Source organism: Beta vulgaris, chromosome 4 (genome assembly GCF_026745355.1).
Source record: "Beta vulgaris subsp. vulgaris cultivar EL10 chromosome 4, EL10.2, whole genome shotgun sequence".
NCBI lineage: Eukaryota > Viridiplantae > Streptophyta > Magnoliopsida > Caryophyllales > Amaranthaceae > Beta > Beta vulgaris.
Window position 1 is genome coordinate 63,292,696 of NC_079205.1, and position 25,723 is coordinate 63,318,418.

Below are 25,723 nucleotides of genomic sequence, written 5' to 3' on the forward strand. Positions count from 1 at the left end.
GAGCTCGTTTAGGCTCGCTCGCGAGCTCTTTAGGCTCGGCTCCGAGCTCGTTAGGCTCGACTAATGAGCTCGGCTTGGCTCGAAGTAGGTGAGCTTGTTCACTCACCCATCATATGCTTTTATAACTTGATTTCCCTCTTAGCATTGCTAAGATTTCAATGTGGGACTTCATGGTTTGTTAAAGAAAAACAAACTCACTATCCCCATTTCAATGTGGAACTTTATGTTTGTTTAAGATAAACAAACTCATTCTACATATGCATTATATAACTTGGAATCCCTCTTAGCATTGCTAAAATTTCAATGTGGGACTCCATGTTTTGTTAAGAAAAAAACTCATTATACCCTTGTTTTGTTTACATATGCTTTTATAACTTGGAATCCCTCCTACATTGTTAAAATTTCAATGTGGGACTCCATGTTTTGCTAAAGAAAAATTATCAAATATTTTAAGGATTAAATAATCAACTATTTAAAATTATACTTCATTCCCTCTATGAAGAAAATAAAGTATAGTTTTTTTTCCCAACCAAGGAGATACAAAATTAAACTTTAAGTTGAAGTAAGGAATAATAGTAGTTATTTAAAAGAAAAAGGTTGATCCTTGTTTTCTTAACCAATGTGGGACTTTAGTGCCTAGTGGAGTAGAGGTGAAGTTGGATCACAAATTAAAATATATAATTTGTAATCTAAATTAAAATATAAATTAGTATTAAATTTTTTTAATATAAAATATTTTTTAATAAGAATATTTTTTTTAATATAAAATAATAAACGAGCTGCTCACGAGCTTTACGAGCCGAGCTTTGCCTAGCTCGGCTCGGCTCGTTTAAGTCTCGAGCCGAGCCCGAGCTCGAGCCGAGCTTTGACCGAGCTTTGACCGAGCCGAGCCCGAGCTGCTCGCGAGCTTGTCAGGCTCATTATCACCCCTAGGCACTATATTATGGGACGGAGGGAGTAATAGATAGGTAGTTTCGAAATGTATACACATATGAGAGAAGCCAAAAGAATATTACAAACAGAAAATGATACTCCTTGTTGTCAATCAATCACTATACGAAGCTGATCTTACAGTACTTACACATACTAATCTTGTGATCATTGCAGCAAAGAGGTAGAACTCAATGACCGAATATTACAGTACTTACACATACTATTAGTGCCTACTTCATTTTTGGTGGGTCAAACTTTAACATCTTTGACCGAATATTCTTATTTGTATATATAAAAAAACATATTTATCCAATCTGGTTAGATTCGTCTCAATGTGTAGTTTCATAATATCAACTTTTTATATTTTTTATTGATACAGAATTGAAGATATTAAAGGTCAAAGTTACGTCTTGGAGACCGTGTAAAAAAGAAACAAGCACTATATTATGGGACGGAGGGAGTAGTATCGAGTTGCTTAAGAATATGAATCGTCCTTATGCAGGGTGTCTTTTTGGCGTGTTTAGTTGATTGTATGACTATGAAGATGCTAATCTAAGGGGTTTCATATTTCATAGTTCCCCTCTCTATACTTTCTGAGTAATAATTTTCATTCTCCATTTTCTTGGTAGGTTTTTCTACTGGAGTAGGTGCTTATGTTGGAGACAAGCGGAACATTCTAGACTACAAGCGCAGGTTACTTGCAGCCAAATATGAGTTAAGGCGAAAGCTCTACAAAGCATTGTGCAAAGATCCGGAACTTCCTAGTAACACGAAAGAGAAACACCGGTACAAGCTGTCCAAGCTTCCAATAAACAGCGTCTTCAATCGACTGAGGAACTGCTGTATCTTCACAGGGCGTCCTCGTGCTGTATATGAGAAATTCCGGATGTCCCGTATAGTGTTCCGAGAGTTGGCATCCTGGTAACCAATTTTCTTCTGTTATAATAGGACTGGGATCTTTGTCTTTTTTTGTTCACCTTCATTGTGAATTTGTGATAACTTAGCTTTATGCTCTAATCTGCTCAATTATGAACCTTTACCAGCTGAATATTTTGGAAACAATTTTCATAACCTGATTTTACTTAAATGAAGAACTTGTTATGGTATATGGATTATTCTCCAGGCTAATGAGGTATAAACATAAGGTAGTTTTTCGACTAAATATATCGAATCACATGTAATAAATTCAAATAAGTTCGACTTAATGGTCACTAGACTGAATACCCTACGGCTTTATTTATCTCAAGTAGTTTGATAGTTGCATTCTAAGTGATGAATAAAGTTGTTCGATTAATCATAGACGTAACTTACTCCATTTCGCTTCCACCGGGTACTCCATAATTTGCTCGATCTTGCGAATGTTAGCATTATATGTTTTTCTACTGCAACAAAAAAGAAAATCTTTTTTTAGGAAGTAATATGCTAGGTCACCGACCACTTTGCATTTTTTTTAGGTTTAAATTGGAAAATTTCACGTATAATTATCAATTATGAAAAAGTGGCTAGTGTTGAATTATTGAAGTTGTCAAAAGTCAAAATAATTTCTTTGGTCAATGATTGGAGTTTGGTGGGGGAAAACAAAAGCTGCGTTGAATTTGTAAAAAATAATGCTTTGTTTTATTTGGAAAAACAAAAGAAAGTGTCGAAATATAAATTATAAATTGTCGTGTTTTCTAAAATGGATTGTTTTACTTTAACAGTATGACTTTGTGCTACTTAAGACAATAATAAAATATATATATGAATGAAAAACTATAATTGACCTTCTAGAATAAATGTACTCCCTCCGTCTTTTATTAGTTTACTCCTTTCTTTGAGGCACATTTGCCGAGATATTAATTTGAACCTTAATATCTCTAATTTTCGATAAGCAAAAATTACAAAAAGTTGATATTTGGATAATACACATTGAGACGAATCCAACAAGATCTCACATGACTATATCTTTCTTTAAATACAAATTACGAAAGATAGTCAAAGGCATGTATGTGAATAGTGTCAAAAGTCAAAAGGGGTAAACTAATAAAAGACGGAGGGAGTATATCCGTAACTTGGTAGAATGGAGAAGAAGCAAAAGAATTTTATGACATGATATAGTTTTTAAAGGTAGGTAAGAAGAACGACTCTACTGAACTGATATTTCGCACAAATCAATCAGTTAAGTTTGCAGGTCAGATTTATTAGAAGGAAGGGGTAATAAGAGAAACCTCATTTTCAAAGAGTCTCTAGTAACCAGTGGGAATACTACATACTAGAATTCGATCCCATAATCTTGAAGTTATGAGGTCAAATTTTTATCACTAGGTTGAACTTTACTAGGTATATATGATATAGGACATCTTCTTTAGCATTGTCTCCCATAATAAAAATTCATATGCGTTGCATAAACATCATTTGGAATTTTATGTTGAAAGAGGATACTATGTTCACACAACACATAAGAATGTTGCAGAAGATTTTGTGCTTATTATGTTGCAGAAGATCATGCATATATCTAATTAGTTAGGTAGGATATAAATTTTTATGGAATCTTTTATGTAGTGCCATATGATTTATTCAAAATTTTACGTTTTACTATAATACTATCACATCTTTGGAAATTTATTTCCTACATAAACATTACTTACCTTTTATTTAGATTCTATTGACCTGAATATCCGTGCAAAAATGAAATTAGGCACTATACTATGAGACGAAAAAGTAATAAGCTAAATAGTTACATATTATACAAAAAACTTATAAGTTAAATTTATTCCAAAAGATATTATATCAAACAGTTACAAAATAAAATCGAAAAAATCAAGTGTTAAGTGGTTTGATTATAATAGTTTGGTACATATCGTGTGGCACAAGACTTGCTCATATGCTTTATTTTATTAAGGAAATCAAATAATGCAACTCAATTTTTTTATGTTGGAAGTTATGACATTTTAATTGTTTCGATTTGCCAAACTCAGATCATGCTAGCTCTCTTCCAACACGACCAATACTAATTTTGGTTTTTACACACTATTATTTGATATCAAATTAGTGTTTTCTACTAACCAAGGATGTCTTGGCCTAGTAATTAAGACTGAGGTGCTGTGAACGATAGGTCACAGGTTCGAATCCCCTCTCCCCTTCTTTGTATTATAAATACCTTCTAACTTTGATTGACAAATTTACTAAACTGTATAACCAAAACTTGTGATTGTAAAAAAAAAACATTTAATACTAAACACGTAAAATAGAAGATATGTAAATAACTAACATCATGTTGTATTTAACATAACCCAGTGATATCCTCGTCAAATGAATCATCCATGACATCGCTACGCTTGCGCGTACATCATCATCTTGTTATATAATGAAGGTCTCGCACACCCGTATTCAAACAACCCATGACCTAGCAAAGCTATCTAGACTACACCAACTATTTTTTTTCTCTAGTACTTAAATTTGCATAATTTTCTGATGTCAAAAAATTAATAAAAACATAACCCACTAATCATCAAGATATCAACTTATATTAGGGTGGTAGGATAAGATTTTGTGGAAAAATCATTAACCTACTAATTACTTAATTAGTACAAGTAACATTTATATCTGCATGCTATTATTGCTACCAACTCACCCCCTTTTTTATCAATCTTCATACGCGGATGTAATCTATCAATTCTTTTCATACATCTTTAAAAAGCTTTATTCTTTCTCCTCAAAAAAAAAAGCTTTATTCTTTTTCCTTTGAAAGAAAAAAGTTTTTTTTTTCTTTCTTTTTATATAGAATGAAAAGGACAAAAAGGGAAAGGAACAAGAAGATTCATTCTATGTGTGCATGTATCAGGATCTCTAGTCCAATGTATTTGCAAGTTGCAAGATCCCAAAATCTCAGCTCAAAAGTACTTGGAATTAAGTTCGTAATATAAAGAAGGATTATGCTATATACAGCTTTATAAGGGTTGTATATAAGATATAAATATATTGCTTAAAATGGAAATTAGTTGTCAATTTATGATAAAAGTTTGTATTAATTTATTTAATAAATGATCAGTTAATGCTTTTTTTTTTTTTTTCATTTTTAGCTTATTATATGCAACTCTTAATGCTGCATTTTAGCTTTTCCCTATAAAGAAATAGGAAATGGGGCGTGGTTTATCACTAGTTTAATTATTAAAATTATCCAGTCTCCGAGCTTGTTCATTATCGACGGTCACACTACACTACCTGTAGATCACATGAAATTAAAAGTCAATCACCATCTAATTACCTATAATGAACATGTGTACATTTGTGTCGACAACTAACAACATCACATATGATCTGCAAAACAAAAGATTCCTACCGACCTTTTTACAGTCTACTTTTGCCGAATTATTCCAAAGTTTATCAATATAATTTGTAAGTTATCTTAAATATTAAAAAAATATAAAATATAAATATTCCATATTATAATATAAGATAAAGGTAGTATATTGCAAGTTCAAAGTATCTGTAGACAACTTTAATATATGCGTTTTTTAAAAAAATTAACTCTTAAGTAAAAGATTACACAAATATTTTAATCATCATAACAATATTTGAATAAAGTTGTGTCGTTTATTCGACGCAACCACTAAAACATAACAAATTAACAGTAACAAAATTTCCCCTCAAAAAAAAAAAAAAAACAGTAACAAAATTTGACCAACGTAACAATTAATCTAAGCAAAGTAGGTATAAAATAATTTGTATTTAAAACATATACTTTCAACTATATTCAATTCCGAACATTAAAATTAATTTATGTTAAAAACGTATACTTTCAAGTTTCAACTATATTCAATTCCGAACATTAAAATTAATTTACGTTAAAAACGTATACTTTCAAGTATTATTCAATTCCGAACATTAAAATTTTACAGTTTTATGTTGAAAATACATCTAATATGACTAAGAACTTATGAAACATGCCACTTAATTAAGTTACAAAACTTGTCGACTATGTTTAGAGTTGACTGTTTGCCTTTGACCAGACAACTTGAAAAAAATCTCACATTGATCATGATCTCATCATCTACTCTTCCAATTGTCACTTTTATAAAGTAATTTTTTTTTTCAGAATTTTTTTTTTCAGAAGTTTTTTTTTTTTTTTTTTCTTGAAGTTGATCAAATCAAACTCCTTCAAAAATCTCCACGCATCACAAGTGGGTCCCACAATCCATTTTTTTAATTTTCTCTCTCCTCAAAAACTAAATAACACCCACCTTTACATTCACATTCACCTCCCAAAATGTTGTAGCTTTCTTTACTCACTTATAAAATCTCTGTCTTGCTGATGATCATAGAGAGAGAAAGTGGCAGTTGATTTGTGTTTTTAGAGAGAGAAGCTAAAAACTCAACTAACCCTCTTCATTTTTCTCTCTTAATCATTAATTGAGATTGGAATTTTTGGGGTTTATTTCATCAAACATGTCTCCTCGTCAGGTGAATTCAATTCTTTTTTTGTGTGTGTGTTTTTTTTGTTGGATTTTTGTTATAAATTTTGATTCAGATTTAGGGTTTTTCATTATTTTGGGTGTAATTTGTTGTTAGAATTGTGAATTAAGGTTCAAATTCTTGTCTTTTAAGCTAAATTTGTGATTTTTTTAGTTGATTTGTGTTGGTGAAGAATGTTTTGTTTTTGGGTTATCTGAATCTGTAGAGTTTGATTGAATTTGAAGGAAATAACTTTATGTTATAATTGGGTTTTTTAAATAGAATTATTATGTAGAAAGGAGGAGTTGAGGTGGATGGTTTTGGGGTTTTGGCTGGTTAAATTTCTTGTGACTTGTGAGTTGGTTTATGTTGAAAATGAAATGTATGCTTAGCTTGAATGTTGTGTTAATGCTCTCCTTGGAGGAAATCGGTTCGACTTCGATCACAAAATGATGTAAAAATAAGTGTTCCAAATTACAGTTCAATGTTCTGAATATGGGGTTAGATTGTATTGGGAATTTGAGGTTATAGGGTGTTTGTGAGTAACAAATGTGTGCCTCCTTGTAGTTGATCATTTTGGAAGTGTTGCCCTTTTGTGGGATGAAGGGAGTAGAGTTAGTGCCTGAACAAAGGGTTTTAGCTGTTGAAAGATAACATTTCACACTTGCCCTTGAAGGAAGATTGTGCTTTCTCATGGCCTCATGGGATTTCAATTCCAGGAGTGAGAAAACTATTAATAATAAGTTCGAGGAATCTTGTTACTGGCCTGATGCTCTATCTGTGTTGATTGCAAAGTGATTTGGATTGGCCGGTGATATTGCTTTGCTCAACTTTTACTTTGACTTGATTTTTAGGCTTCATGGGGGTAGGGGGTGTCAAGGTTCTTTGTTATAGCCTCTATTCAGTTAGAAATCATGCAGGAGCCTTGTTGCAATGGATGGTTCTTGTTGTTTCTGTTATGTTGGGTCATATCATATCGACACAGCTTCTTTAGTAGAACTTTAAGCAGGTTGTGGTCTACTTTCTGATTTTGGGGATTCTTTGCATTTTGATCCTTAGTGGTTGGGTTGGTATATAGTGTTCTCTCATTTTCATGTTGTCCTCACAACATGCTGCATGACGTAAAAGCACCAGGATTTTCTTGATGCAGGTTTATAGTTGGCAAGAAAACGAATTAGCATTTTCATCAAAAACTTAATCCTAGATCTTGGTGCAATTCAGTTGGTTAAGTTAGTAAATGTATGATTTTTTCATCATCAAGACCAAGTTCCAAACCTTGATGATATCTACTAGCTCTTTAGGAGTTCAAGGATGATCTTCTGACTTCTGGTGAGTGGATGGGTCTGACCTTGTAGGGTTAGTGTTTAGGAGGATCCTCCTTTAAATAAGAAGAGGTAATGCTAATCGATCCCCCATGAGTAAATAAAGCTTCTCTGAGGACGTTAAATTTTCAAAGTGCACGTATTCATTATCAAGTTCTTGTCTTTATCCATGTCCTGAGTTCCAAGACGAAATCCTGGTGCATTAAGCCTCGTATTTGTAGCTTTCCACTGATCCGCTCTGCGAGCTTCTTGCTTGTTGTACTTGTTCTGCTCTGTTCTTTTTGGAGCATTTCTTTTTCTTTTGTTGAATGGCTTGCCTTGGAAAGTATATTCTTTTATCCTCAATACTTTGGGAGTCATCTTTGAACTTTGTGGACAGTAAAATAATACCTGATCTAAATTACTCAAGTGCTCTCACTAATCCTTCATGGGTTTCTACATGTAGAAAATGGAAATGTTTCCTGTTCACCTCATGAAAATGGAACTTCAGATTCACTTTCCCTATTTTCGGAAAAGGCAGTACAAGAGATTAGTCAGCAACCTCTTCAAGGAGATGATCATCTTGTAGAGTTTTCTGAAGCTATGAGAAGTAAGATTTATCAATCCTGGTACTCCTTTGAATGGAAATAATCCTATTTTACCATTATTATAACTTATAAATGATTATATTATTATCTGCTGCTTTAGCTGTTGCAAAGGCACTGAGGCGTGCTGCAGAAGGAAAGGCTTCAGCTCAAGCCGAGGCAACTGAATGGAAACGAAAATTTGAGCTGGAGAAGTCAAGGAACCTGCAACTGGAACGCAAAGGTTTCTATATACACAGACCACATTTTCGATTTGATTGTTTACTTCTTATTTTTGTCCCTGTTGCGGTTGTGTGGAATTTCGCTATACATGGAATGAATTTTTGAGACAAGTAATCCACCAACCTCTTTCTTCTGGGCAAGCTCTAGATCTGAAGTTAAAGATAAGAGAAGATGTTTGTCTCTCCTTTTTTCTTTTTTTCCAAATGAAGTAAACATAGAATTGTTTCCCAGTGAAGGAAGCTATACAGAGCATGTGCATGAGGGATCTTTCTAGCATTAGGAACAACTGTGAGCATAAGTAGATATTTTATATGCAATTGTATATATTAGCTGAGTTATGAAAGACAGGTCCAGCTAAGAATTGTTCGTAATAATAGCTATCCAGTTCAGTTACTTATGATGACTTTAAAGAGGGTTGCGACTGATTGGAAAACTGAAACGGATAAATATGACATATATACTGTGTGATCTCTAGAGTCCAGATAACAGAGACTTCCTTAATATTCCTACCCTTACTCAGACCGATTTTATGAGTAATACCTTAACTGATAAGAAATCTGAAAATCATCTTATATAAAGCTCTCTCAGCCTGTCATTTCAAGTGCAACCGCTTCTTAATTTATCCTGGTCATTGTTTTTTATCCAGTCCATTAATTCATTACATATAGTTTCACTCCTTGAATAAGCTTTGCACTTCTCTGTATATAGTATATAATATACTTCTATATTATAAAGATGCTAGGAATAACATAGGTCTAGAAAACTCAAAGTTTGTAGAACGACTAGGTTGAAGGACTCGATGGACCTTCATTCAAGCTTGTGACCATTACATTAGGTATGCTGGTGCCTGGTAGGTCTAAGATGAGGATTTCTGTGGGTATGATAAAAAATTTCTACTCGGAATAGGATATGTTCAGTTGCATTTTCTTTTTCTTTAGTTTTCCTTACAGAGATTCTCAACATTACTGCTAGTGATTAGTCTCCAATCATGTGATGTGTAAAGAAAGTGTTGTGACAAGTTGCTGATTTCATGGCAGTGCTATCATCTGGGAACGATTCTTGTGACCTTCCGAACAAGAGAACAGCAGACTTGGCTGACCAACCTGATGCGTGTGTCCCAGCAAACGGGAAAAATGGTCATTGCTGCGGGGCAAATGGAATCTGCAATCATGAAGTTCTCCGGGATGGGGAACCAACATCAGATTCTGAGTCTGTGAACAAAAAGATAGTGAAGAAGGTAGTTTTTCAGCTGACTCCATCTTTGAGTTGTGATCTGGCTGGCCGTTTCTAGTTTAATAGAATTGATCTTATTTAGAAAGACCAGTATTTCACTTAATAAACTGTCATATCCGTCTAAAAGTGGTTGACTATCAGTATTAGATTTCTTTCCTTATCAAGACTCACATTTAAATGGCTATGCCGGTGGTAACCTCTCCAGAATTCTTTTTTTAATATATTTTTTCGTTTTCCTGATGCAGGCGTCATTCAAACTCTCATGGAATAGTGAAGGTGCAAATGGAAATCAATATAAGCATGATGTAGTCTCTTTTGACAGAGGAAACATAACAACTACTGAGCGCAGTAGCAAGCAGGTATACATATTGACTATGCATGATAATTGTAATAATGGATCACATTCATCTTGGCTGTATTATGTTGTTTACAAACTTTTACACATTGTATGGATAGCAATATAGGAGGGAAAGGAAGGTGAGGGTTAGAGGAGGAAGGGAGGGGGCAATGGAGCTCCATTTTCCTTCCAAATCTTTCTAATATAGGAGGGACGATGTTTATTAAAGAGGGAGGGAAAATGAATGCTTCCCTCTCCCTCCCTTTCCTTCCCCCAATCCCTTATCCAAATAAGGGAACTTGTTTCCCTCCCTTTCCCTTTCCCTTTCTTCCCTTTCCCTCCATTTCCTCCTATCTGAACAATGTGTCAATATAATATTATCTTTGCTAGATAATCACAGACTAGAGAGTTAATTCTTACTAATACTTGATTAAGATTGATTACAATTCCTGGACTTTGGATTGACTGAGCCTTAGCATTCTTTTCTGTAAGTCGTGGTTTTAGTTATAGACTTCACTGGACTTGCTGTATTTGTGCTTCTACAATTTTCTACTTTGTTGTATGTGTGCACTTAACTTTGAATGGTAAAATTCCATGCAATCATGTCTCTGATAGCTTTGGTCTGTGGGGACTATTTTTGGAATTCTCTTTTCTTGTATGCTTGAATAATCAGTTGTTCCATGCCAAATACTCGGTATTAGATTATCTAGTAGCTACAAAACTTAGTTTTGGGATTCTGTTCCTCTATTTTTTACCCCTCTTTGTGTCTCAAATCTCAATCGAATGATGTGTTGTTCCATGCTTACAGATATTTCTCAAGTGGGAGACTGATCCCAAGACTGTTCTTGTTTTGTCCAAGCCAAATTCGACTTCTGTTCGTCTTCTATGCTCTGAACTTGTCAGGTACACAATCTATACAACTATACACAAATATATTAAAAGGCGTGCATGACAATGTATACACGCCACGTGGCACCTCTGTCACTACACTAGAATTGTCCAATGTGTGCACAAGTCATGTTAATTAACAAAAGTAAAATTAGCTTGCAACAGGATTTGAACCCATGACCTCTTGATAGTATACATGACATAATTACCATCTCAACCAACTTTTAATCATGTTTTAAGTGTCCACATTATTATATATGTACCTTTTAAATGTTGAGTTTTTTTAAAATATATTTTAATGGAATGGAAAAAAATGATATCAAATTCGGAAAACAATATTAACCCGGGGCAACGCCCGGGCCCAAATACTAGTTCTAACTTATAAAGTGCCACTAATTTATTTATACCTTGAAGTAGTCTTTTTTTTAATTAATGCCTGCATCCAATCTGAAGCCTTCGATCAACTTGGCGATGCCTTTAATCTGAATAGCTACTCTAGGTTCAAGTAACATCAGGTGTGTACAATAACTTGCAGATGGTTGAAAGAGCAGAAGAAGTTAGACATATATGTGGAACCACGAGTTCGATCTGAACTCTTAGACGAATCATCTTCCTTCAACTTTGTTCAGACATGGAAGGATGGTAAGATTCAAACATCAAGGTTTTACTTTCAGTAGCTTTTGAAGCTCGCAAGGCGATAATAGTAATACCATACCCAACAGCACTTGTTACTTCTATGTACTTTATAAGAAACTTTTAAAGGAACTTGTAGCAGCCACGTTATTCGTTTGGCCTGTGTTGGTTATATGAACGCAGTTTACCCCAAATTGTCCATATTTTACTTTCTTCTGCTCTCTCTCATATTTTGCTCATTGACAGACGAGGAGGTCTTGCTCTTACATACAAAAGTTGATCTGGTCGTGACTCTTGGTGGAGATGGAACTGTACTTTGGGTATGTTTATTGTTCCTTTTCGTATTCATTTTAGAATTAGATTATAAAGGACAAGTGGATGTTAGATACATGAGGAAAATTCCTGATGGATAAACTTATACAGTAAGTTGTCACTTAACAGACTTTGGATGCTTTACATTTGTTCCCTTGTTCATACCTGCCACAGTTGTCTAAACTTTAAAGTCAATATATTTCTGTCTTGAAATTTTTAACTATTATTATCTAACCATGTAAAATTTGTTAGTTGAATTCATGACTACCAACTAATGAAACGTTTGCATCAAAGAGTTTTAATGACTTTGACCAGTTTAATATATCAATTATTCATTTTGTAGTACTATCCATTTTTGAGAAATGATCTTCACTGCCATTTTAGAATTTCTATTTTTTTGAGGGGAAAATTGGAAACTGCCATTTTAAATTAGCGTCCTTAGTTTTGGCTTAGTTATGTTAAGATTGTAAACATTTTAACCTGGCCTTTGACAGGATCCACTCAAGTTTTTGGGCATTCCATATTGCTTAAGAAGTTTCATTCTCAGTATGCAGCAAATATATCTTTGAGGAGATGAGATTGGTGCTAGCAGAGTAGCAGCTAATTATCGTTTTATGTTACTGTTTTTGTGCCTCCTGAGACTAATGCCTGCTTCTTGATGCAGGCTGCTTCGTTGTTCAAAGGACCAGTTCCTCCTGTAGTTCCATATTCTATGGGATCCCTGGGCTTCATGACTCCATTTTGTATCCTTTGTGATTTCCAAGTTGCTCTCAGTTCTAGATACGAGTCTAAAGAGCATTATTTTTTGGGTTTGAACCAAGTCATCTTAAGAAACTAACAACGCTTTGAAGTGTTTTTGCCAAATTTACCTCTATGTTATTCAGATTTCAGACTTTTCACTTTACCTCAAGTACCCGTGTCTCAACAATCCAAAAGGGCATGGACACTTCAATACTTCACTTTGGGCTAAAATCATGAACTGTTTTTATAAAATAACATAGTTGGGCATTTGTACCCGTGTCCAATACGAGTACTTGAGTCCAAGTAAAATAGGTTTACCTTAACCTCTCCTCTCAAAGTTATTCCCAATGAATATAGTGATACTAACTGCTTCATGCTAGAATGTTGAAGTGATATTTTTACTTTACCTTGATACTATCAGAGTTGTTCCTTAATTCCCCTTAGATAGTGAGCAATATAAGGAATCACTCGATTCGGTGCTTCAGGGGCCCATCAGTATCACATTACGACACAGGTTGCAGTGCCATGTAATTAGGGAGTCGGCAAAACATGAATATGATACGGAGGAGCCAATTCTCGTTCTAAATGAAGTCACTATTGATCGAGGGATATCGTCATATCTCACAAATCTAGAATGCTACTGTGACAACACCTTTGTGACATGTGTTCAAGGAGATGGTTTAATTTTATCCACCACTTCTGGAAGCACTGCATACTCATTGGCAGCTGGAGGATCAATGGTCCATCCACAGGTGTGTCCAACAGCTAAAGCTTCTTCACTCTCTTGTTTCTGTGTGCATGTGTTTTGCTCATTATACTGATATGCCTACTGGCTGCAGCCTATATATATCATCCGAGTAATACATTTGATTTGGAGTCTTTGTTTTAGAAATTGAGTTAAAATATCTTAATTTTTCACTATTGTAGTTTTTACATCTCCACATTAATCTTGTCTTTCTTCAGAACTCTTAGTTAAGGGTAAGTGCAAAATTTGAGTTACTCAATTTTGAGAGTGGCCTCTTTTTCTGGGATGACCTAAAATAGAAATGTAGTCAAAATTAATTTAGATCAGAAAGGAATTTATTCCGTTGGTACTTTTGAGAATCAGCACCATTAGGAACTCATACTTTGAGCTTGAGGAGCATTCTAAAGTAAGATCTGCTTTTAGCTTGTTGGCTTAGTAACTGACCGCAACATTTCTTTCTCCAACGTTCTCCTAGTTTTACCTAATTTTACCCTAAGAAATACGACCAGAAAAGGCAAATGGGTGCAGTAAGTGGTATACATTTGAGCTGATGTTACAAAACTAGTTGTTTTTGTTCTCGTACTGAGAAGCGCACTTCCCACTTTCTCTCTGTCTCTGTCTTCTTCACTCTCTTACTCTTCCATCACAGGCTCACACTCAATTTGCTGAATGAAGTTGTCGATACTTGTGATGAATGCATAGTTTTCTTACTAATTTTTTAACAGGTTCCTGGAATTTTATTCACACCAATCTGTCCCCACTCTCTGTCCTTTCGGCCTTTGATATTGCCAGAGCACGTAACATTGAGAGTGCAAGTACCATTCAACAGCAGAACCCTGCATGGGCGTCATTTGATGGCAAAGATAGAAAACAGTTGGCTCCTGGTGATGCACTTATATGCAGCATGGCTCCTTGGCCTGTGCCAACTGCATGCCAAGTTGATTCCACCAGTGATTTCTTGCGCAGTATTCATGAAGGCCTGCATTGGAATCTAAGAAAGACGCAGTCGTTTGACGGTCCTAATCTTGGTACTTGATACTTCACATCTACAAAGTGTTTTTAGTTTACCAAAGACGCCTGATTTCATGTCACATATCTAGATCAGAGATTCCTTCGTATAAATGGGTGGAATATATAGTATTCATGCCACAAATTGTAGGTGAGCAGTTGTGTAATCTATAATATTGATGTTGATGAAATATGGACCAACATAGGATGTATTTTACCTTACATGTATGATGTATACCATTTGCACAAAGTGCAAGTATGAAGTAACACATGTTATTGTCTTATATAATTGTTTTATTTGTTGTTGTAAATGTAAAACCTAACAAGAATTGTTTAACCTCACTGAGTTGCTTGGAATTTTAGAGTATATTGTATTATTGGACAATTCAACCATACAAAACATTGTATACAAAATCAACATAGATTTTAATGATTGGAAAGGTTAAACTTGAACAACTCATTGTTATAAGATTCCTTGAAAAGAACACAAAGCAATGTTGGCAAAATTGAAGGGTTTTACTACAAAATTTTAATGATTACGTATAATACTTGCTATAAATCGTAAAGGAATATTTGCATGGTATCACTTATTCACTTGTAACCCTAGAATGCTAGGTTAAACTTTGGCCACGGGTAATAATTTTGTATGAGATAGAAAATAGTTATGTGGATCTTATAAATATTTTCACATTTTTTGTCTTTTTTGGGAGCAACTTTCCAATATTTTTAATAATATAGAGTGGAGTACACATAATAGTTTGAAATAGTAAAAAATGATATCAAAATCGACATATACTCCAATATTTTTTATAAAGCGCGTACATTTATAGAATTTCTTTGAATTCCTAATATTTTTTATTTGATATTACACAAGAATCATAAAGATTATACCATTAGATTTCATCTAAAACATTTGCGTTCGCAATTAACATTTGTATGAGTTAATCCATATGAATTAACAGTCAAAATTTCTAAAAGAGAGGAGAAAATGCTCACTCCAACCAAACGCACAATGGATTGATTAAAATTGAAACCAAAGAGACAGCTTCAAATCCTGATAAAAATCTTTGTAAAGCCCCAAACAGTTCAGCAATTGCCATACTCCCATTTTTATAAATATTCCGTCTTCCAAACACCTCACTTTCAAGACATCATTGGGGAAAAAATATACGTACAAAAATAGCATAAGAAGGCATATACCAATGTTTGCAACTGAATTTTCCGTTCACTTTAACACGGCGTAAAAAACAGAACTTGGTAACATGAGGCACAAACCTCCTGTATGACTAATCATTTGACCTACGTTTTGTGTGATGGCAAATCAACGTGAATCTACTCCCTAAGCATGTTCTTCACCATGAGCCTTTTGAATTCCGATCCATCGTGCATAGTCAACCCACCTAAAAGATACAGTAAACATGGCAGAAAATGAGGCAGCCGAAAGAGGCAAGATACAGGGTAGGGATGTGAAGGAAGAGGGGAGAGAATCATGAAGGCATTGAAAATACTCACAGTAATGAACCCACGAATGTGTTGCCGGTTCTTACAGCAAAGCAAAAAGCACTTAACAAGAGTTTCTGCTTGTGAAACATGGGTTCTAGTAATCGTTGTTCAATAATACCAGCCACAATTTGGTATCTGCGTTTAGAAAAAAATATATCAGTAACAGCTCAGGTAAAATTTCACAAGATAATTCTACGGCGCCAACATTATCATTACGTTAATAATACAGCAATGAGAATGACATATTAACTCATAAAGACCAAAAAATGGTATGGCCCAGTAACTAGTAAAGGTTTATGCATCTCTAGATATTTACTGCAATTCTGGAAAGTGTGGTTGGCCTAGTACTAGTAGGTATAGTGCAGTACCACTGGCCTTCCGCATCCCAGGTTGTGGAAATGAACCAGAAGGGGGCAGTAGGATATATTGTGACTTAGCTGCCCTATGAGAAGGGGTAAATTCTTGTAAAAGACAATCTCCATTAGCAAAAGCAATAAAAGTTGCAAAATATAGGTAAAGAGGATATTATTTATGTAAAGACTAAAGAGTAGTTACATAAAGTACTAAAAAGTTTAAAAAAAGGGTAAAAACTTGGCAGTCTCACCAAAAGAAGTTCAGAAAAAGGTAAAACTTAACGGTCTGACCAATACAATTTTGTCCTGACAAGAAACTAGCTAAAACAACCTATTAGAGGTCCTTGATTATCTATAGAGAGAAGGGGAGAGGGGGGGGGGGGAGAGGGGAGATATGGCCAACAAGAGCAAGCGACCAGTTCATTAACGTTGTAATATTATATATAAAGTGATTTCAGAACACTGCTCGAAAAAGTCTTTTTTTTATTTATATTAATATAAGAGCATTGAACACTTTAGACTAGGTGTTCATGCAAACACAACAAAGAAAACCAAACAAAGGAGAAGAAGACCATACATTAAAACAAACTACTTTGCGTCTACAGACACTTAATTAAATTAATTAAATCTGATAGAAAGAGTCAACAGAATCTTCTATTGGGGGGGGAGGGGAGATATGGCCAAGTACATTAGTTTTTGAACTCAAAATAAGGAACATCTAAAGTGAAGGAGAATGCAACAAGAGCAAGCGACCAGTTCATTAACGTTGTAATATTATATATAAAGTGATTTCAGAACACTGCTCGAAAAAGTCTTTTTTTTATTTATATTAATATAAGAGCATTGAACACTTTAGACTAGGTGTTCATGCAAACACAACAAAGAAAACCAAACAAAGGAGAAGAAGACCATACATTAAAACAAACTACTTTGCGTCTACAGACACTTATTTCAATCTGATAGAAAGAGTCGACGGACTCTTCTATTCTAGTCTTACTGGGGACCGGGGGCGCGGTGGGCGGCGGCCACAATGAGGCCCTGTTCTTCTCGAAGAAGGTATATTTCCTCTCTTTCATAGCCCTAATGCAATCCCGGAGCCGTTGCTTGCTCACACCCGACTCCTTTGGACCGATGGCAGACAGGTGCTCCTAGAACATGCCGAACATTTCCTCATATTGGAGCTTTCGGGTTTCTACCCAACGGATTTTTTGCTGAATTGTTGCTAGCCTTTCTGAGATAGGGATATCTATTTTTTTTTTTACTTACAATTTTTCTTCTACGTCTCTCTTTGTTTTGTGTTGTATGTAAAATATAGACTGAAATAAGCTTTTATTTACAGGTCTTTCAAGTCGCTTAATTATTTAAAATTCAGTTTTCCGGGCGCCATCTCATGTATTCTTCCGTCTGAATACGCCTATTCCACCTCAGAAGCTCCAATATGAGGTGGTTCATCCTCAGAACTCATGTCCAACTCTGTAATGTTCAAATGACAATAGACCAACTAATTGCATATGGAGATATTTATTGTGCTCCTTTCAATACACACATTTTGAACTTGTTCATGCCATAACGTCACTAACAAGATCTCCCTAATAATTCGATGCATAAGAGCACCCTTTACATTGATGTTGACCATGGAGTCAATCATTAAAGGGGTGTTGGTTGATAATGGGGCCTTCATTAATGTCTTATCCTCTTAATACCCTTAAGTGACTTGGGTATTCATATTCCAAAGAGGATACTCCATTGGAACCATAACAATTAACAGCTTACGATAAGATAGTACGGGAAATTATCGAATCTACGGCCATTATTCTAAAAACAATGAGTTATACACAGGTGAAGTTCATGGTAATAGAATGTGAATCTCCTTTCATGTTGTTGTTTGGACGTCCATGGCTTCATCATAATTCAAATGAACATGAAGATGGCAACCCCGCACGGGATAATCACAATCTCGGGTGACATAAAGATGGGAGTTGTGATGCAAAAACCCGTCTCTCAAGTGAGTTACGTGAATTATGAGGAAAATAGGGATGGTCATACCGAGGCGATGTCAGCAATACCACCCTTTAAGTTGGTTAAGGATTATGTAAGTGGCCTATTCCTCAAGATGAACGTGATCAGCCGAGCTAGAAGCCATATATAAGGAAAGTTAGAGAATCAAGAAGAATTATTGGATTTATCTAGAAACTTGAAGCGTCCAATATGATGGAATAGAAACTCGTCGCTTCTTTTCATTCAATCATGGAACCATATATATTCCTTCACGAAATTGATTTACAGCACAAGGGCATTTTACATGCTAGTGTGCAAGGCATGGGAATCATGGCTTGTTAACCGAGAAGACAATCTACTATGTGTCAAGAAAAATAGGAGAGGTGGAATAGGCGTATTGAGACAAAAGAATTCATGAGATAGCGCCCCGAAAACTGAATTTTAAATAGTTAAGCGACTCCAAGGCCTATAAATAGAAGCTTATTTCAGTCTATATTTTCACACACAACACAAAGCAAAGAGAGAGGTAGAAGAAAAACTGTAAGTCAAAAAAAATGGATATCCCTACCTCAGAAAGGCTAGCAACAATTCAGCAAGAAATCCGTTGGGTAGAAACCCGGAAGCTCCAATATGAGGAAATGCTGGGTCTGTTCTGGGAGCACCTGCCTGCCATCGATCCAGAGGAGTCGAATATACGCAAGCAACGGCTCCGGGATAGCATTAGAGCTATGGAAGAGAGGAAATAACCCTTCTCCGAGAAGAACAGGGCCTCATTGTCGCCGCCGCCCACTGTTCCCGCAATTCCCAGTAAGACTAGAATAGAAGAGTTTGTTAACTCTTTCTATCAGATTTTAATAAGTATCTATAGACGCAAAGTAGTTCGTATAAATGTATGGTCTTCTTCTCCTTTAGTTGGTTTTCTTTGTTGTGTTTGCATGAACACCTAGTCTAAAGTGTTCAATGCTCTTATATTAATATAAATAAAAAAAAGACTTTTTCGAGCAGTGTTCTGAAATCACTTTATACATACTATTATGACCTTAATGAACTGATCGCTTGCTCTTGCTCCGTTCTCCTTTCGCTCTAGATGTTCCTTATTTTGAGTTCATATTACACAATCCTTAAGTTCCTTTCACTCTAGATGTACGTTATGTTAGATTATTTTTTGCGTTGAGGATTTGTGCTTCTGGGCTAGTGAATACTGGAGACCAGCGGATTCGGTAGTCGACAATCCTTCGAACTTGGTAAAGGTTGTCGCGGCACCTATAGTAGGACAGAGGACTTATCGCGATGCCCGCGGACCAATTTACGATGTCTCCGTCGCTGACGTTCGTCAAGCAGGCCACGTGGATTGGCCGGGGTCTTCTTCGGCTAATGAGACCTCGATCTCGAGGCCCTCAAAGTATCTTTTTGATAGTTGCTTCAATCTGTATGCGGAATTCTCCCCTCATAGATCTCGATTTAAGTGAACCCCCATGCTCTTATTCCTATTTGCGGATTCTCTCCATCTAAGAAAAAAAAAGCCAACGCTTAACTAAGGTAGTTCACTGAGTGCTTGCATTAAGAAACTTTCTTTCGGGCAATGATTCGATTCTTCTTAGCTTGGCCATTCGATGTTGGTTCTTTCGATCGAGAAAGAGAACTCTTATTCATTCGGAAGTGACTGGTTCGATAGGGCCAGGGACGGGAAGGGCCTTACAAATGAGAAATAGAAGAGATAAGCTAAGCAGGCAGGCAGACTAGGCCACTAGCACTTGATGAGTTCAGAGCGGTGAAAGGGAGAGAGATAGATTAGGCTTGCTACCTCACTAAGTAGATCTAGGCTTAACCTTTGGACGCACATATATAGGTTGTATTAAGATACTCCAGCTACTTCCCAACCTTACTAGAGCTACTCACCAACATATTACACATGAGAGCAAATCCCAAAATTGTCATGGCACCAATTCATAGCATCAGAATATAGAATAGACAATTCAATAGGGAGGCATAATCAATAACAGTAAGAAAAAACATTCACAGCGGAACTGGGATATGTAAACAAGCACAAAAATAAATGTTCTAGAATTATTCTTGGACATACCTAAGGTTGCTTGAAATTGCCATATACACACCATAAGCCACACTGGTGGATAGTATAGGAACAGTCTCTACTTCATCAGCTGCTGACTTATCAACAGCTTTGCGTGCGTTAATTACAGCGTTAGTTATGGATGTACCAACCTGCAAAAATGAAAAATGTCATTGTTGTAACTTCTAAGTTCTAACATTCAATGATCTCTTCAGAATAATAAAAACCACCACCATGTTTCCCTATCCCGATCAATAACATGCTGGGGACGGTGGAGAGGGTTTACAAGAGATGAAGAGAACCTGGATCATCATTCATCTTAGAAAATACTACAGCAACATGCTTTACAAAGAATCGTGCATTCAAGTCAAGAATGATGGAAATAGCAGTCTAATATTCAAACTGAAAAGGTAATATAGAAGTTCCAAAGGTGCCACAGAAGCTTAAAAATAGCCCAAGTCCCATTCCGTACTTCCTATGAAGATGGTGAAGCTCTTATATACGTGTAAATGATCTCACGTTACCAATGATTCATTTTCTTACATTTAAATAAATAAATAAATTGTTCAATCTTGAAAATCAAGCAATTTTTTGCAAGTTAGAGAATTTCCTAGGTTTATCGAAATAAGCAGAAAAGATCAATAACATACCAAAGAGGATGCAGTACCAACAGCAAAAAGCTTCGACCCATTCCGCTGTATTAAGACATACATCAAAGTGTTTCAAATACAGTTCCAAAAGACACACCGTTTTCTACATAACCCAGTGCTTGGAAAGTTAAACTAAGATTAGACTTTCCATGAAACCAAAACCACTGCGCTTACCACAATGGCCCCTATCCTCTGCATCAATGAATAAGAAGCGCCACCAAGAGCAATCTGGAAACAGAAGCATAATATGAGACATTAGAGATCTTATAAATAAAGCATGCATCAAATCTGAAACACGGTAAGTACTAAATCAAAAACTGAGTTCCCTAAGTTAAAGACCTGGAAAGCATTGTCAGGACAATTGTGGAAGAACTTCGAAATAGGTCCAGCATTTAATGCAAGAGGTTGTCGGAGAGCAAAAGTTGGGGCAGGAAGATAAACCAGCATGAAATCTGCAATGACGGCCATAACCTTTTCACAGAAGCAGTTAAACTATTAGAATAGTACCAAGAATCCTGTAGAATGCAATGTCATAACTCATATATATATGAGTCCATGAGCATGCAGTTAGGTAACTGCAATTTGCCAAAGAGCTGAGAATTCTCATCTGGCATTTGATCATATACCCTAACGACAAGCCAAGCCTTGGCCCAACACTTTACATTGGGTGGAAAAAGGCCATCCATAAACAAGCCTAGCTAGACTGAAGTAGTTGTCATATAGTGGATTAAGGATACGAGATGATTTACACTTTATAATTTTTGTGTTATATTTACACTCCCCTGGCCTAAATTGAACTAGTGACATTGAAAAATTCAGATCATAAGCCATTCCTGGTTTTATAGATGTGACATTTTTCGAGACATCTAAAATACTATAAAAATACCTAACCACATTATACTTTTATAGTTGACAAGTGGTACAACATGAGATCTCATTACGACCTGGTAATACTATGTTATTCCCGTAGTTTACTCCAATGTATAAATCAAAATGGACCATAGAGTACCATACCTGCTTTACTGGTCGGAGATAATTAATCAGATCTTTTCCTTAGGCAGAATTTTGCAATTTCGTCTACGGATACAACTCATACAAGAAAGAAGGCTAGGCATCTCAAAAACAAGTTTTATTTCCTAAACATACCATCAGGAAGTTTACTTGAGACGACTAAAGAAGCAACTAAGAAACAATAGAAATGAGTAAGTTACATAGTAGTAATATTAAATCATTAAGGTCCAGCAACCAAATGTACCCTTACACAATACAACCATCAACCATGTAGATGCATACATTTGAAGGCATAGCCATTTCATTGTGAATAAATGGTAAAGCAAACATAAAGGCAACCAAAAATATCGTATTGCACAATTACATACCCAATCTGCAAAAACAACTTCCAATTCGTTGAAGAAATTCTCCCTTCTCTTTTCATATTCTGCAGCAGTCTAAACCACAAGGAAATCATTAAAGATCATGTCTATCAGCAATAACTATTGACAGTTCAAATATGTCACGTCATAGTAATTTACAAGGGACACAAAGCAAAGCATTTCAAGGAAGAAGATTTAGAGGTAATGTCATGTGCAACAAGAAAGAATTGGCAGCCAGAGGAAAAGCATCTAAAAAAGGCATGACCTCATTAGTTAGTAATCCTTAAGCCTAAATTATGCTATAAATCATAAAACAATCACAGAAGATTCATGAACCAATTAGACCATCCACATAAAAGCTAAATAGGCCTCACGGATTGATTCATTACATCAATTGTGCATCATAAGGTTAAAAAAAACCCAAAGAACAGAACAATATAGATTTTGCTGAATTGTCATAGGTAAAAATAATTGCTTCAAACATCATTGTAGAGTGTTTGCTATGAAAAAGTGAAAGCCTCTAATAGTAGGAGCTCATAAGTTTTGACCATAAAAGACAACTATGGCTTCTCATTATGACAGCTGGAGTACTCAAGACCATCAAGGGGAAGCTACCAATTCACAAAGTTCTATCCACAAATATTACTGCTCAATGGTAGTTAATTTGTCACTATTATACAAACAATTTAGGTCCATTACAAGGCATTGCGTGCGTAACCAAACGATGCTCTACTGTTGTCCCATTAGATGAATCCAACAAAGACTCTAAACTCATTATTAAGGGTGCATTATTTCCCTGATTGTCACCTTCAAAACTATCTTAACCAATCTGAACTTGTTGTCCGTAAACTTAACTTATGTGCTTAATGTAGTTGTGAATAAAATCTGGATAGCCCTTTCTGGCTTTGAACTTGAATAAGCTGACCTTATTGGCCCTAAACTTGACTTATTTGAAAATATTTTCATAAAATAACTGAAATTAAAGTGAGGAGAACATAGCCTTGTAGTGTGAAACTAAGACCAAAAGTCAAGTCACACTTGTCCATCACCAAAGTCCACATTATTGCTTTACCATAAGAACAATCTCTGAGTGATCTCAAATTCACACTAAACAACTCAACATGGAAACCATGCTCCACATATACGCAGCCACAAAGCCTTAACTCTAATATCAAAAGCTTCTTCTGTAGTATATATTGTCGACCAATCAGATGAAGCATCACGTTTCCTCTGTTTTAGTGCACAAATGAGCAGATCATGGTTGGACTCGGATCCAATGACAATCAACGAACAACTAGGGATTCCCTAATGTGCAACACATGATAATTGATATCACTTCTCCCACTTTGCAAATTGCAATAATGTAAATGTCATCTACTATCACCAGACATTCCAAGGATGAGTAATGACTCACCCACTATAACTCATGCCACTCTCTGCTCTAAAGTGATCCCCCCTAATGACATAAGCATTGGAGACGCTTTCTCATTTACGCCTCCGAGACAGTTCTGAAAATACTCATCCACATAATTCACCCAAAAAGCATGCTTGATCTTTTTCCTACTATAGCAAGATAGAAGATACCTATAGCACCTCCATGCTCACAAAAAATAAATAAAAAAATTCTCCATTTCACACACTAAAAAAAGCATATTTCCCAAAGTAGTATATTATCACACTCTAAAAAGTATAATTCCACACTCAAAAAAGCATATATCACAATACTCTAAATGAACCTATTCCCCAATTATTTACAGAAAAACAATTCCAACTTTCAGGGGAAGAAAAACCAGAAAAATAACTTGCACCAAAACACAACATTACATATAAACCATGCTCCTAATCAGTGTAACATAATTCCCTGATCTCCCCCGCGAAGTACGATCTGTAAAAACCAATTATGGTCGTGTTTGCCTATTTTTTGCCCATTTTGGACGAACCGCGAACTGAAAAAGCGAATTATGTTACACTGCTCCTAATCATCCTCCAATGACCATCCTCAACCATTCATCCCAACAATGTCATATAATGTACTTACACTAAAAAATCCACAGAAATTAACACAACGTCATCAATAACTCTTAAACCATAACCTTTTACTTTACTTTAAAAAAACAGAACATCTCCACCTCGTAGCTAAAATTACACTGTTTCGATATATGCAGCCCTAACAGCTAACAATAACCATTAAAACCACTATGACATACTCACGCGTTAATCGAAATTATTGTTTGAACATATGAAGAAGACAAACACACCTTAGTGAAGATACCAACGCCACATTCCATACCAACTTTAGCCAAAAACAGATCATCAGCTAATAATCGTTCCTTAAACCCTCCGAACTGAAGCAACCATCGCAAAAACGGCGATTTCTCAAGCTCTAAATACCTCCTCACAACATCCACAGGAATCTTACCTTCTTCGATCGCACTCACCATATCTTTCGGCAAAGTTTCCAACGATCTTCCGATTTCCGATAACACCATAAACACATCCTTCTTATTCTTATTCTCGCCATTTTCATCATCATCATGATCATCATCACGTCTACCTCCACCGCCTCCATCGCCACCTCCGAAGTTTCCGCCGTCGGAGAAGTTTCCTTCGCCGGAGATGTTTTCACCGCCGGAGAAATTTCCGACGGAATTTGCGCCGGAGAATCGGAGAGGAAAGTGTCGGCGAATGAGAGAAGGAGAGCGAGAATTGAGGTTTGAGGAGAGAGAAAAAGGAGTGAAAGGTTTGGTGGTTGAAGTTAGGGTTAAAGGATGAGGAAGATGAGAGAGAGAACGATGATTGTTGTGAAAGTTGAGGTTGAGGTTGAAGTTAGAGGGAGAAGAAGGAGAGGAGAGAGAAAATGCTATGGCGGCGATCGCCATTTTTGAGTTTTTTTGAACCTTGTTTTGGTTGTTTGAATTTTGGGGAGAAAACGAAAGTGGTTATTTTGTTTTTTTTTGGGGAATTTTTTGGCACTAAAGAAAGTGAAGAATTTTAGGTCTTTTTTTTTTGTGTTTCCTTTTTTTGATTTTGGGAGGTCAAATTTGTTTTCTTACTTGAGGTTTGATGGTCGTGAAGTTAACGCTCCAACTATTTTGAGAAGTTGTTGTTTAGGTTTGTAAGACTAAGGCTATGTTCAGTTCACCTTATTTTTGCTTATTTCAGATCTAATCAGATCAGATCAGATCAGATCAGATCAGATCAGAAAAAATAAGTTCAGATCAGATCAGATCAGAAAAAATAAGTTCAGATCAGATCAGATCAGATCAGATCAGACCAGATCAGATCAGATCAGATCAGACCAGATCAGATCAGTTCAGATCATATCATGCTTATATTTAAAAACTTATTATTATTAAATATCTTTCACTACATATTAATAAAAAT

At 35.6% G+C, this 25,723-nt stretch overlaps 4 protein-coding genes across 4 annotated transcripts; 3 read left to right on the plus strand and 1 right to left on the minus strand.

Annotated features, from left to right (window-relative positions):
* Positions 1–1,178: 1,178 nt before the first annotated feature.
* LOC109134670 (ribosomal protein S14, mitochondrial-like) lies at positions 1,179–2,039 on the plus strand. Its single transcript, XM_048641871.2, has 2 exons — positions 1,179–1,463; positions 1,563–2,039. Exons 1-2 carry the CDS (start codon positions 1,430–1,432, stop codon positions 1,856–1,858), a joined length of 330 nt encoding a protein of 109 aa, XP_048497828.1. The 5' UTR covers positions 1,179–1,429; the 3' UTR covers positions 1,859–2,039.
* Positions 2,040–6,061: 4,022 nt separating this feature from the next.
* On the plus strand, positions 6,062–14,831 carry LOC104890023 (NAD(H) kinase 1). The gene is given in 12 exon segments (XM_010675380.4): positions 6,062–6,375; positions 8,133–8,277; positions 8,376–8,495; positions 9,532–9,731; positions 9,973–10,086; positions 10,873–10,967; positions 11,488–11,594; positions 11,832–11,905; positions 12,562–12,640; positions 13,083–13,390; positions 14,109–14,217; positions 14,220–14,831. Coding segments are annotated over 12 exon segments (1,566 nt in total). The 5' UTR covers positions 6,062–6,360; the 3' UTR covers positions 14,420–14,831.
* A 645-nt stretch (positions 14,832–15,476) lies between these two features.
* Positions 15,477–25,388, minus strand: LOC125497107 (protein RETICULATA-RELATED 4, chloroplastic-like). Its single transcript, XM_048643777.2, has 8 exons — positions 24,598–25,388; positions 22,346–22,414; positions 21,306–21,437; positions 21,141–21,194; positions 20,967–21,011; positions 20,329–20,468; positions 15,904–16,029; positions 15,477–15,791 (listed from the first exon to the last, which is right to left on the minus strand). Exons 1-8 carry the CDS (start codon positions 25,216–25,218, stop codon positions 15,731–15,733), a joined length of 1,248 nt encoding a protein of 415 aa, XP_048499734.2. The 5' UTR covers positions 25,219–25,388; the 3' UTR covers positions 15,477–15,730.
* Positions 18,731–18,991, plus strand: LOC130590940 (uncharacterized). Its single transcript, XM_057393735.1, has one exon. It carries the CDS (start codon positions 18,800–18,802, stop codon positions 18,989–18,991), a length of 192 nt encoding a protein of 63 aa, XP_057249718.1. The 5' UTR covers positions 18,731–18,799.
* Positions 25,389–25,723: the final 335 nt, after the last annotated feature.